Source organism: Nelumbo nucifera, chromosome 2 (genome assembly GCF_055504915.1).
Source record: "Nelumbo nucifera cultivar China Antique chromosome 2, China Antique-T2T, whole genome shotgun sequence".
In the NCBI taxonomy this organism is placed as follows: Eukaryota; Viridiplantae; Streptophyta; class Magnoliopsida; order Proteales; family Nelumbonaceae; genus Nelumbo; species Nelumbo nucifera.
In genome coordinates this window covers 103,775,918-103,790,693 of record NC_142650.1, presented here as the reverse complement: position 1 = coordinate 103,790,693, position 14,776 = coordinate 103,775,918, and the positions used below count along the sequence as shown (strand labels likewise).

At 36.6% G+C, this 14,776-nt stretch overlaps 1 protein-coding gene and 1 long non-coding RNA gene across 2 annotated transcripts; one reads left to right on the top strand and one right to left on the bottom strand.

Moving 5' to 3' along the window:
• The first annotated feature begins 902 nt into the window (after positions 1–902).
• LOC104603563 (peroxidase N) lies at positions 903–5,032 on the top strand. Its single transcript, XM_010267634.3, has 4 exons — positions 903–1,319; positions 2,040–2,222; positions 2,705–2,870; positions 4,444–5,032. The coding sequence occupies exons 1-4, from the start codon at positions 1,092–1,094 to the stop codon at positions 4,866–4,868; spliced, it is 1,002 nt and encodes a 333-aa protein (XP_010265936.1). The 5' UTR covers positions 903–1,091; the 3' UTR covers positions 4,869–5,032.
• A 2,737-nt stretch (positions 5,033–7,769) lies between these two features.
• On the bottom strand, positions 7,770–11,474 carry LOC104603564 (uncharacterized). The gene is made up of 2 exons (XR_736243.3): positions 8,483–11,474; positions 7,770–8,401 (listed from the first exon to the last, which is right to left on the bottom strand). It is a non-coding gene; the product is annotated as an uncharacterized LOC104603564 (long non-coding RNA).
• Positions 11,475–14,776: the final 3,302 nt, after the last annotated feature.

Below are 14,776 nucleotides of genomic sequence, written 5' to 3'. Positions count from 1 at the left end.
TGGGCCATTACTTGGGAGTTGGTCATGACTCTGGAGTCCAATTTTAGACCCAAGAACTGTTCGACGATGATCAGGCCATTTGACCCAGGAATTGGTGGTCAAAGTGGTTTCATTTCCAGGTCGATTTTTAAAACCATACATGATTTAAACTAACCAAGAACTTGCAACATGACCTGATTTTGACTAGGCCATTAGGGTTGGCCAACCCCAGCAAGCCAACTATTTTGAGCCAGGCTAGGGCTTAGATCTAAACGCTTTTCTTCTACCCAAACCAAAGTTGAACTAGGCTAAGCACTTATCTGTTCAACTCAAATCCATTGACACTACAGTAGGCTTATTTATAGAAGATAGGTGATTAACTTCTGATAAGTTTTATCCACTGAATTCTCTCTCTCTCTCTCATGTGTTCATTCACAAAACTCCCACAGACGGGTCAAGAGTTGTTGGACATTTTGGCGAAGTCCATTACTTAACAATCAGGTTTAATAATCAAGAACAATACATCACATTAATTAATAAAACACACAAAGCCAATGATGTCAAAAGCGTGCACGCAAGGTGGTAAGAAAAAGCTACGTACCTTAGCTTTTCCATCCTGTAAGCTGTAAGCACTAGTAGTGATCCCTGATGCCCTTCTCATTCTCAGTGTGCTGTGTGGTTCATGCACTTGAGAATTTGCATGGGTGATGCTATTATCAAGATCGATCTGATAACGATTATATCGTCACCAATCTCTCTCAATTATCCTGGGTGTCGAATCACTTAGCTTTCCGCTAAAGCTACGTGGTTTAGTGAAGTTTGTGCTTCAAATAAAGCCAAAATAGTGAAATACCATATATCCATCCACAGCGGCCACCATACCTCACAGCACTGATCTTCTCAGAAGTGGGACGGCTTAATATAACATTAATTTAATAAAGTATTAATTCCATCAAGTAGTACAGTTTTGGTTATAAATACATCCTCGTCGAAGGATGTTGATCGCAACACATCGATATTATTGACTTGGGTCGTCTCTTCGTTTCAGCTTTTAATTACATCTCTCCATTTTGTTCTCTCTTTGTTGGAAAGTCCATAAGCAACGAACGAGCATGAGGAGTTGGAACAGTTCCATCAGTGGCCGAGGTTTGCTTGTAGTAGTAGTACTGCTTATGCATTTAGGTGTGGCGGTGAAGTCCCAATTAAGCTCTGATTTCTATAACTCAACATGCCCAAATCTGCTTAAGATTGTTCGGAAACAGGTCAATACAGCTATCATGAATGAAATCCGAATGGCAGCTTCTTTGCTTCGACTTCACTTCCATGATTGCTTTGTAAATGTGAGTTTGTAACTTAAAATGGGCATACATATATGACAATATTCTTCCCATGCATGAGGCATTTATGCATATACATTCATCATTATCATCATCTAAGCCTTGTTCTATCTATATGGAGTCAGTTACATGAATCCTGTTGAGTGCCATATTTAACACTTATTCTTTTTGTTGAAATTATGAGTACTTAAATCATATCTTATTACTTTCACCCAAGTCAGTCTTTTTCGTCTATCCTTAGTTCTTATGGTTTCATCAACTTGTAACAGGTCACTTTTTTTAACGGGTTCTGCCCTAGCTAAATGATCTTCTATGCATGTGACCAAATTATTTCATCTACAACAAGAGATTCAATTAATTAATTAATTAAAGAGCTTTTTCATTTTAAGGCTAATTAAGAAAAGCACTTTTTTTTTCCTTGAAAGAAAGCTAACTAGCTATTTAAGGTTTTGCAAAGGTTGCACAAAGTCACACACCATGTAAACTCTAAGGTTTCCCTGGTTGTGTCTAAAAGTTAAAAGGGACACATTCTTTTGAGTGTGTCTTCTTTAGTAGATAATTTGACTTTATTTGTTTTTCATGTTTTCTTTGCTAAAAAGTACTTTGGTTCCTCTACTCATGGTCATGGTCATGGCCACCATCATTTGCTTCAATATTGTATCGCCTATCAACTTCTTCTTCTTCTTCTTCTTCTTATATTCATACTCGTATATATACTTACAGGGATGCGATGCATCTGTTCTCTTGGATGGAAGTGATAGTGAGAAATTAGCAGTTCCCAACTTAAACTCAGCGAGAGGATTTGATGTTATTGATACAATTAAGAGTGCCGTAGAGAGTGAATGCCCTGGAGTGGTATCATGTGCTGATATACTAGCTATAGCCGCAAGAGATTCCGTTCTCTTAGTAAGTATATCTACATTTTTTTTTACATGTTCATATATATATATATATATATATATATATATATATTTCATGTCTTTTTTCTTTATATCTAGTTGCATATTATCATCATATTACATCCTTTAATTTGAGATGGTATCAGAGTCACTTTGACCAAGTGTTCTAGTGTTCGATCCTCATTACTTCTATTATAATTAATTAGGTTTCAGCACAAGGTATGGGCGGGCCTGTACTTGTTCACATTTCAAAGCCCAATGGGCTTTCATAGTTTCATGTGAAGGGGCGTGTTAGAAAATATAAATTTATCAAAGGACTCACCTAACAGCTTAAGCTTTTAGGTTGAATGGTTCTTTGAGACTAGCTATGATAGTAAGATATATATAACTAGAGAGAGAGAGAGAATTACAGATTGAAGAAGATATCACTATATAAGCAAGAGTTAAGAGTGAATTACAGCAGATCTGTGAACTCTGATTAATTTGCAGAGTGGAGGACCTTCATGGAAAGTTCTTCTAGGGCGAAGGGATGGCTTGGTAGCAAACCAGACAGGGGCCAATAATGGTCTTCCTTCTCCATTTGAATCGGTTGATGAAATCGCTGCAAAGTTTGCTGCTGTAGGCCTCAACCTCACAGACGTTGTGTCCTTATCAGGTACTATCCGGCCTATATATGTTTTTGTTTAACAGCGTACAACGAGTTTTCTTTTTCTTTTTTCCTTTTGATTTTCCCAAATTCATTCACTGCAATATCCATCTCATATTTAAAGATCGGATTATAAGGTGTTCATCCGTTTTTGTAATCCAGACTGTCAATCAATATCTCAGGGCCTGTTTGGTTTAGCGAGAATAGGGATCTGAAAATGGATTATTTTGATTCCAACAGTTTGATTAGGTGGAATAGAATTCCATTCCCATTCCTAGTGGAATGGTATTCTCTCATTTGAGGGAATGACCATTCCCTCCTCCTCCCTTAAGGAATGAAATCTCATTCTAGCTGCTTCTAATTCCCATTATATTCCCATTCTTGTCTGAAACCAAATTGACTATGGGAATAGACCATTCCGATTCTGATTCTGGTTCTGACCAATTTTAATGTCGATTGTAAACCAATCAAACCGTTATATTATATATGGATCTTAGGCCCTGTTTGGTTCGTGGGAATAGGGGTCTGAAATCAAAATTGGAATGGGCTATTCTGATTTCAATTGTTTGGTTGGGTGGAATCAGAATCTCATTCCCATTCTTGCTGGAATGGCATTCCTCCATTTGAGGGAATGGCCATTCCATGCCCCTCCCTTAATTCCCATTCTCATTCCTATCTAAACTAAACAGATTATGGGAATGGACCATTCCAATTTCGATTCCGATTCTGATTACGAACCAAACAAACACTTAGTATGTTCATCATTTTTTAATTATCACTGGGTCAAGGGTCAACCAGTCCAATCGTCTGGTTCAATTATCTAATTTGTTCAATTAAAAATTTAAGGAAAATTTTAAGAAATAGGAAATAATTTCATCATCAACATTAGGGGTGGGCACGATCCGAGCTTCTCATGAGCTTGAGCCTAATATATAGGCTCATTTTCTAATTAAGCCGAGCTTGAGCCCAATGAAGCTCGACTCATGAGGCTCGCGAGCCTAATCAAGCCTAGTATAATAAATAAATAATTTTTGTTTTATATATACATATAATAAATAATTTTATTATATATATTATTTTTTATGTATAATAGTAAATAATATTTACAATTCTTGTTTTTTGTATGTATAATAATAAATTATTTTTATATGTATAATTTTTATTTTTTAGAAAAAGCTTATCTTGCAGTTGAGTCAAGTTCGAACTCGCGAACTATTGAACCTAGCCAAGCTTGAGCTCAAGTCTCTAGCTCGAATCAAGTTTGAGCTCAAGTCTCTAACTCGAATCAAGCTCGAACCTAACACTATTTCTACAAGCTGAGCTCGAATAACTAAATATTCGACTCGACTTGAATCGAATTCACCCCTAATCATCATCATCTAAGTCATCCAAATTATATGAATGATCCAGTCCAATAAAATTCCCTTGCATGGTTCATAGATTAAGGATGATCATGACACAGTGGATGGTTAGCCTCATTAATTTTATGTTTAGAATATATTTAAGTTTAACTTAGAAATATAATTGATTAAAGAGATATGTAATTGATAATTAAGTGTGGCTTACTTTGTTCAATTTGTAGGTGGTCACACAATCGGCTTAGCAAGGTGTGCTACCTTCAGTACGAGATTGTTCAACTTCTCTGGAACAGGTGCTCCAGACACCACAATGAACACAGATATGGTGACTGATCTGCAAAACCTCTGCCCACAGAGTGGTGATGGCAACAAAACCACCGCTCTTGATCGCAATTCAACTGATTTATTTGACAACCATTACTTCAAGAACTTGCTCAATGCAAAGGGTCTTCTCTTTTCAGACCAAAATCTTTTCTCTAATACTAGTTCTCAGGCCGGAAGCACAACCAAAGCACTTGTTGAGAGCTACAGCAACAGTTCTAAGCTCTTCTTCCAGGATTTTGTCAATTCAATGATCAAAATGGGGAACATAAGTCCTCTAACTGGGACAAATGGACAAATACGTAATAACTGCAGTGTAGTTAACTAAATGCCACACCCATCAGAGCCCTTGAAGTCTTCTCTCTTTGAATGCTTTGGTATTGCATTTCTTGTAGAATTAAGTTATGTCTGAATCAAGCTCAAGTAATTATGTGTTTTCAAATGTAATGAAGTCAGTGTATTTCCCATTTCATAAATGTTCTTACGTATGAACAAGCTAAATCTTTACATATATATTGTTATGCTTATGTATATGTATAAATTGTAGTTCTTATATCTGAAATTTATATATAATTTTCTATATAAATTATAGGGTAAAATAGACTTAAACATACCTGCTGAGAAATGGGGTCACTATAACTTTGGAGGAGAATCTCTAAGACACGTCTGAAGATACCGTCTTTAAAACGTTATTTGCCCCCACTCAATTTCACTGAATTTGCTGTTGGGTTATAGGCAAAATCCATTCCCATGATACAACAGAGCCTTGGACGAAAATCTACAACCAACAAAGTTGAAGAATCTCCGAAAAAACCTTATGTGAGACTGTAGCAGACTGGACTGAGAGAGAGAGAGAGAGAGAAAGTAGATTTCGAAAAACGTATGTTTTTGAAGTCTGATTCATGCTCCTTAAATAGTTTATGAAGAGATATGAAGAAAAGGTAAGTGTTGGTTTAGAGAAGACACCTTGAACAGTCACAATTTCAAACATTGTGACTGTTTAAAAAGTAGTTAATAGTTAATGACTGTTAACTTTGAATTGTACCTCTTGATCACACCCGATCAAATCGTGACCGTTGATCTCATCAACGATGATCAATGGTCAGCATCGCACCAAAACCAAAGTCACCGCGAAGTGCGCCTCTAAAGCGCCTCATTGCTGCACACACGCGCATTACACTATATCAAACCTCCATACTCTCCTCTATTATTTCTAAGGAGTGTAAATCAACTATTATTAAAATACTGAAAACAAAGCTTATAATTTTCCAATGTGGGACAATTTCAAAACTAGGTTTTGTAAGAAAAAAAGTTAATTTTTCAAACAAATATGCAAGTGCAATTTCACATGTAATCGACCAATCAAACCCATTGGATTTAATCTCTTATGAGATTAAAATCCAACAATACTTTGAGTTTTCGGTAATTGACTTAAACATACCTTGAATAGATATGTATATATTGCGGTTCTTGGGACGCATAGATATTGGAAAGTTACGCAGCCCAAATCAATATCAGGATTATCCCAATCAGACAATATGAGCACAAGTTTATGACCTATGGAAGTTGTAGTTTGTAACTTGCAATCTAGTGACTAGGTCAAATGGGTCAATGATTCAATCACCTAGGTCAGAACTTAGTTGAAAGTTGGATTTAAAGAAAACCAGTGCCGAAATCAAGACTGCGTGAGGGTTTAAACAGTTCAACCATTCAAATCAATGACCGATTGGAAATACTTCTTGTGGGTAACAGATCGATCGATCGGGTCATCTTATAAAAAACCAATCATACATGCAACTAGGAGAAACTCCATATTCATTTGGCCTTTCTCATTGTGTTTTGTCAAATGGGTTGGGCCTATCTCACTAATACCAAACATAACCAAATCTTTTGGTCCAAGGGTTAAACTTCTACTTAGGGTCCATTTGGAAGGAGTACGAATACAAATATGTAGAACGCAAAACCTTATATTTTATATTATTTTTTATGTATTTGTATTGTATATATTTGTATTTATACTCGTTCTAAACTGAGCCTTAAATTCAACTGATCCATTCACAGCACTCAAGCCTAGAGACTTGTATCCGTTCTATTTTCACCATAAAAAACACATCTTTCTTCTCATCCCTACCTCCCCGGTGATGAAGGGTATTCAGTATAGATGCACACAATTATACAACTGAAGAAGCATGATGGTTAAGTGGATACAGCTTGATGTTAGGCAAGCAATGTAATATGACCTTTACTGAACCCAAATCCCCATTATCCACTCGAGTGTGCTCATTCATACTATAGGGTTGTAAACAAATTGGATATACCCATATGCAAATCTGATCCATTTAATTTATACTATTATAAAATAGATAATTGTCTTGGTTTTGATGCAAGTCATAAAAGTTAAATTTGATTATATAATCAACTTATATCTTTACCCTTTATACATATGCATAGCACATGCCCTTGTGCTAGTATCCATTAGTATTTGTGTTTGAACAAAATCATGTCCATTAGATTCATATGGACTCTTATGATCATCACATTGTATATTATCAAATGATTTTAATATTTTAGTATGAACAAAATGACTTAAAAATGACTTCTTTGATATCGGATGGAGTGGATCCATACTCAATTCAATGGGTCAAATAATCGGATCTTATTTGAATATGGACATATGGGTACAATTTGCAGCCCTACCGGATAGGAAAATTTGCAACCCAATTCCAGAACTAGGTTTTGAAATGACCAACTTTTAAAGAGGTTTTCAGCAATATGTATGGTTTTGTTTTTTAAAAACAATAACAATTACTCTATTAGCAAAAATGCAAAGTCATATGCCAATGACCAAATAACTAAGCAATTCAGATCTCTTATGCACAGGAATCCTACCCACAAGACACTAGAGCTGTACATTGGGAATATCTTCCCATGAATAGTAACATGTAAATATGAGAGATATTCTCAATGTGTGACTGTAGTGTCCTGTGGGTAGGTGTGGGTAAGGTTCTTGCAGGTAGGAGATCCAAATTGATAGCTAAGATGGCCGCTAGGCATTCCACTAACTATGGAGGCATTGGATCAAATCCATGTAATTATAGTCCCTTTATGCATGGTAAGTTTAGTGGACCTCACATGCACCCTAGCTTGCCCACCCCCTAATCCTCTTCTGGCGTAGTACGAAAACGAAACACGTTGAGAAAAGCTTCAAAGAAAAGAACAGAAATCGAACTACTAGGAAGAATAATTCTTTACTGAATAATTAAGAGAAAATTCAATATAAAAAATTGTCTTAGCCTTCCTACCTCTATTATTATTGGATGTCGGAGAAAATTGTTGTGGAGATTTTTGAAAGTTACCTTTATATTTGGAAGTAATACCGGCAAGGTTGGCATTCTAAGGATCAGAGACGTGGGACTGTTCTTCAAGCCAACTCTCTTGATTAAGGAATATCCGCAATGCCAAGATCAGCTGTGTCATGTCGGCTGGTGAGTAACTACAGATTCATACTCACTCCCTAGCCCAGGAAGAATGTGGATGACTAATTCTGATTTGAGAACAGGTTCATCAATTGTAGATAGAGGTCACCACAGCTATGAAGAAAATGCCCACCTCTGCTCAAGATTGTTCGGAATGAGGTCACCACAACTATGAAGAAAGAAATGTGAATGGGAGCTTCTTTGCTTCGACTTCTCTTCCATGATTGCTTTGTAAACGTGAGTTTGCAAAGCATTAGCACTTTTGCTGACTTAATTTCTTGCTAAAAGCACTTTTGTAAGATGCGCATCTTTCCGTGTGTCGTTGCAATTGTCATTGCAATTGTAGTTATTCTACCTTTCTGAAACTTTGCAGTTGTCGTTGCAACTGCAGAATTTTGGAACGAGAATTAGTAGAATAACTACAAATGAGAGAAGTCCATACCTCGGCTGTTGTTGCCAAACCTACCACTTGAGCCATTACTCCGTCTAGATTTGGAATAACTTCAGGCAGGGCTTCTTCTTCCCTTCAACAAAATCCATGAGATTATGATGCCACGGAATAAGAAGGAATTGGGCATTCCATAATAGGTAGTTGTTGTTGCCCAGTTTGACAGGTAAATAGTGAGTCACGTTTTGGATTGAAGGGAGCGAACTAGTCGTTGACAAATGACCATTGTTGGAGGGAGTTGGACTGCTGCCGTGTGTTCCGGTTTTGGTTGACATAGCTCTGATACCAAGTTAGAACAGCAAGAAATAAAAGATACTAACAATAAAAAGAACGACAAATAATAACTGAGAAAGAATAATAAATGAGACTGATAAAAAATAATTTGGCTGACCTTACCTAGGTAGAGCCAATTGCCATTCTATTTATAGAGAAAGAATCCATTACACTAGGTTTACAAGAGATAAGATTAGTAAGAGTTTTACATTATCTAGGTTAGATGAGAGTTATCTAGGATAGAAACTAGGAGAGAGTTATCCTAGATGTGAAGAAGGGTTATCCTAGATAAAAAGGTTATCTACAAGAGTCCATACGATTTGGTCTCTTGAGAGGAGTTGGCCTAGAGTCCATTCAAGCAGAACTCGTGCATGGGCCATGCATGAGCCCATGAGTACATATGCTATCATGGTAGATGGTGGGTTTGAATTATCGGTGTTCCTCTTCTTGCTTGGTGTCTAACAGTTTTTAAAGAGTTGGGAGATGCTTTGGGAGGTCTTGTTGTAGTGGATCCAACGAGATTATCTGCAATCATATTGATTCTCTTGGACTTCTCATTTGGAGCAGAGCAATCAAAGATATTCAAGTTCCTAAATTAATATTCAGGGGAGTGACATCTAAGGATAGATGTAGAATATAGTAATCCTCATACCTCCATTTCCAAGTGTTTCTCTAAATTGATGAGCTCCCCAACTCATTTTCAGTCAAAAGAGAATGATCTTGAATGATGGAATGGGGTACAGAAGATACCCAGAATACCAACACAATAGAGATATATGTCACAAACAAGAATGAAACTAGAGACAAGCTATGAGTAAAATATAATGGTTTAGTGCTATAAGGAATACTTCCAGCAAGACAATGATTCAGCAGTAAAATATAATGGTTTAGTGCTATAAAGAATAGCTCCAACAACACAATGATTCAGCAGTACAAGCTAACAACAAGAAGAATATGAGCAGTGATGATAATGACTAAAGTGCTTGAGGAGGAAATCAAGTAAGATTAAATAAACTAGTCAATAAAACAAAGATATAACAATTGTGTGTCTAACAGAATTCACAAGATAGACTTTAACCAAGTAGTACGAGAGTTACGACTGCTACAATTATCAAGAAGTGATAGAATGAGGTAAGACTGAGATGATTTGTACAGGAAAAATTAAATGCTAATATTGAATCAGTAATGAATGGCAGTTTATTAGATGAAGTTAAATAGCTAGTTCAGACAACAAAGACTTTAATGATTCGGGTCTGATTCTGCTAATATGAAGGAAGGAACAAATCAGGCATGTGTTTCTCAGATGTTTCAAGGATAAACTAATCAAATCATTCTACTAGACAGAATAGATCATGAAAAAAATATCACAATAGATAGGGAATTTAGTACTTTCCTGTTTAGATAACATTAGGTTTCTTCTCCCTTTGCAAGTACGATGATGATAGAATATGCAATCGGTTGAAGCTTTTCTCTCCGAGATCAAATGGAGCGAACAGAGGTGTGTTTCGTCAGCCCATTCATGTCGGATTCGCGTCTATGCTCTGATATGTCGAATCAATGGTGGGCTGATTGCAGCCCTGTTGTGAAGCCGAGTGGATGGTTGAGACAGTGGTTGCCCCAATGAAGTGAAAGAGAAAGGGAATGATTGCTACAATTTAAACAGAACTGGATGCTGAGAGGATAAAGTGTTCCTTAGACAATGGTGCATTCTCTGTTTTGCAAGGCGCCTCCCTTTTGGGGTTTAAAAGCTTTTTGGTAGGAAGAGATTAGGGCTTCCTGCTGAAAATGGAAAGAGGGGGGGGGCATGGGAGGAGAGAGGAAGAGATGGGAAAACTAGAACGGAAGGAAGGAAATTGGTGAGAAAGAGGAGAAGATGGTGGAGCGGAATCAGGGAGGGAGATTTGGACAGAAATACGGGTGAAGAGAAGTGTCGAGGGAGGAGGAGAAGAGAAAAGGAAAGAAGAAGAGGGAGAGGGGAAAAGGGGGGAAGAGGAAACGGAGTGGGGCCCAGTGGGGTCAAAAATAAAAAGAAAAGGAAAAAAAAAAGGTCTGGTACTTATAGTTAGGATTGATGATGGGTTATCGAGAAGAAGTAGAGAGATTATAGGTGGCGGGGGAGGTATGGCAGTCAAGAAGGTAGGGAGATTGGTTCTCAAGAAATGTTAGTGATGTAGGAGGAAGCTTATGATTCTTTGTGTCTTATTTTCAACCATTGGATTAGTTTTTAATCTAATGGTAGGTGTGGTTGGTGCGGTCCATTCTTAGGTTAAGGTGGGCTTTACATATAAAGGTTCATTTTGTATGTAGGGTTTAGAAGAAGATAAAAAAACTAAGGTTGCTCTTTTTCTTGTTAGAGATGAAAAAGAGAGAGGTTGAGAGAAAGAGGGTGCTCTTGATGTAAAATTGAGTTTTTTTCCTCTTGTTTTTGTTCTTTATATAGAGAGAGCAAAAGGAGAACAAGTACAAGGGTTAAGGGTTGGTTTAGGATATAAGCCACATGGTACTTGTATTATTTCTCAATTTCTTTCATAGTGAAGAACAATTTTTGTCTCTTCCATGAGTGTAGGCGATAAGGCCAAATCACATATGTTCTTTGTGTTTTTAGTGGTACTTGTTTTATTTGTCTTTGCTTTGATTTTATAATTTTTGTTTCTATTGGACTTTTTGTTATTATTTCATTTCAAATACCTTGTGGTTTTATCCTATGAGTCGTTATTGTGAGACTCCGGTAAAGTGATATCGGAACTCCTAAGTTGGTGTTTACAAGGTGTTTGTGAAATTGTTTAAGAGATAATGACAATGAAAGGTATAACTTTTTAATTATAAATTGAGAGATTTTATGGAAAAACCTACTTACCCTATGACAAAGAAAGGTTAGGGACATTCTAGTTCAACAAGGCTTGATTAGAGCATTGAAGGGGAAATGATGGAAAGCCAAAAGACATGAAGGATGTTGGACATGGCGTCAAGGTGTATTAGTATAATTTGATTACTCCAAGTTAATAACATTATTTTTAATGGTATGGAGGAAGATTCTACATTGAAATTGTGGGAGAAGATAAAGAAACTTTATTTGGGAGAAAGCATAATCATATAGCTATACCTAAAGTGGCAATTGTATGGGCCAAAGATGGAAGAGGGTGGGCATCTTCTAGAACACCTAAATATGTTCAACAATATCTTAGATTAATGAGGGAATTAAGTTATTGTCAAGGTGGAGGAAGAAGACAATGTCCTTTTGCTTCTTACCTCATTTCCTAATTTATATGAAAACTTGGTAACAATGTTACTATACAAGAAAGACATAGTGAAATTGGAAAAATGTTATTGCATCTCTTCTATTCAACGAGGTTAGGAAGAAGCCTAAGTATGAGAGAGGGTGAAATTCTATAATGGTTTTGTAGGGAATGAATTGGAAAGTAAGGTCATCTGATAGGGGATCTTAGAGTGGTAGGTCTAGACTGAAGGTTAGGGAAAAGAGCAAGGTTTGGTGTTACAGATGCAAAGCATTTGATCACATAAAAAGATATTCTATTACATGGAAAAAGAGTGGGGACAATGAAAATGTGTGAGTTTTCATAATCTCCGAAGGCATGTGCAAATTTTCACCAAATGTCTAAGCTTTAGATTCTAGGTGTTCTTGCATGGTTGTTCTAGGAAGGAATAATTTGATATGTTCCAAGAGAGGAAAATGGGGGCATTATCTCCTTGGGTGATAGATCTACATGTGACATTATGGGTGTTGGGACAATGAAAATCAAAATATTTGATGGAATGGTTAGAACTTTGCATTAGATATTCTAGATTTTCACCTTATTCTGCGTGTAACTTTGCATTAGGATCTATCAGTGTAGAAATAGGTTGTCGACCATACCATACTTCTCTAGGAGGTCCTTTGTGTATTTTTCTGACAAAGGAAAATTCTACCTTCTACATTTTCAATCTCCAATCCAAGAAAATGTTTGATCTCCCCAAGCTCTTTCTTCTAGAACCATATAGAGAGGTTCTCTTTTACCCATGGATTCTCTTTTCCATCGTATCCAATGATAATAAGATCATCTACATAGGGGTGCAAACAGATGAGATCGGATTCAAATAAGGGTAATATCCAAACCCGATCCGATCCAAAGATCCAATCAGATCTCATAAATATTGATTCGAATTTGAATCCAATCAGGATCTCGGATATCTGAATGAAATCCGATCTGATTTTAAGTTTTAAAAATAAGTAATAAATTATTAAAAGGGAAAAATATATTAGTTTAAATAAAGAAAACAAAAAACACAAGAATGATGTAGACCATATTGTAATTGAAATCCACATTGAACTAAGAACTCTACTATCTTATTGCACCATATATGCTCATGGTGCTTGTTTTAATCCATATAAAATCTTCTATCTATATATATTGCACAATTAAATTCTCCGTGATGAATAAAAGTATTATTCACACCCATCTACCTAACTAGTTTCCATGAAGAAGTGTATTCCTAGTCACTAATACATATATCTATATCTATCTATCTATCTATAGATATAGATATCTTAGTGCTAAGACCAGTACTGATCCATTATTGCATGATTCCTAACCACAGAACATTCAAGACCGCATGCACCACCATATATATCAACCAGGAACTTGTTATTCATGGCCTGGTTTTCTAAGTTTAGGCTTTTAAGGTAAGTTGATTCGACTGAATTATATTCTCATACCTCTCTCTCTTTCTCTGGGTGTTCAGACATAGACAGAACACATAAGAGAAGTGATGTGTGGTCATTAACAAGTTAAAACTTCCCAGATTGATTTATAGTGAATTATACTAGACCTGAGCTGGGACAGCTGGGAGCCTGGTCTATCATAAGCAAGAACCCCAGACGGGTCAAGGATGGATTACTGAACATGCATTTTGATGATGAAATCCATGAACAACTGCGTATGATATATCATCTCATCAATATATAAAATTAAACATACAGAGCCAATATATGAAGTCAAAGCGCGCGTGCACGCCAAGTGGTAAGAAAAAGCTACTTAGCTTTTCTGTATCATCCACTAATTAATGTTTTCTCAGCCTGCTGTTGATTCGATAAACATAATAATATTTAAAATCCAAATTACTCAGCTTTGCACTAAAGCTATATTGCTAGCCAGCTCAATGTGGTCTAATGAATCAAGTTTGTACTTCCAAATAAAGCCAAAATACCATCCACAGCGGCTGTCCGTCGTACCTCACAGCACCGATCCTTCTTACATATCAAGTTGGCGTAGGTTTTCTTCGCTTGAGCCCTTTCATCTGCTGCTGCTGCTGCAGTTGGTTGGGCTACCTCTTCAATATTTTTTATAACTACATATTCTCCATTAATATTGCAGGTTAATTGTTCTCTTCAAGCAACAACCATGAGGATCTGCAACAGTTGCAGTGGCCGGGCTTTTCTTCCACTATTATTATTATTGATTCTGTGTTCAGGTATACCAGTGAAGTCCCAATTAAGCCCTGATTTCTATAGCTCATCATGCCCACCTCTGCTCAAGATTGTTCGGAATGAGGTCACCACAGCTATGAAGAAAGAAATGCAATGGGAGCTTCTTTGCTTCGACTTTTCTTTCATGATTGTTTTGTAAACGTGAGTTTGTAAAGCATAAGCATTTTTGCTGACTTAATTTATTGTTAAAAGCACTTTTGTAAGATGCACATCTTTTCTTTTCGTGTGTCATTTCAGGTTTTTTCGCACAAGAATAAAACGCGGAAGACACGAGAAATTTCATTTGGAGCTTCCTGAAATAAGCCCAAAATGGGCTTTCCGCATCTTTTTGGCACCTCATTTTTTGGCGGCGAGATCTTCCATGTGCCAAACGGGAATAGACCAATTTTCAGTCTTTCCGACTTGTAAACAGCCGAAAAACATGCCAAATGGGGCCATATTGAGCCTTTGGGACTTTTGTCTTTAAAGATCTAGACCATTTGATAAATATTATAGTAGATACCATGGTCTACGGAGACAGGAAGCTTCATTTAAAGTTTTGGGATTTTTTTGCT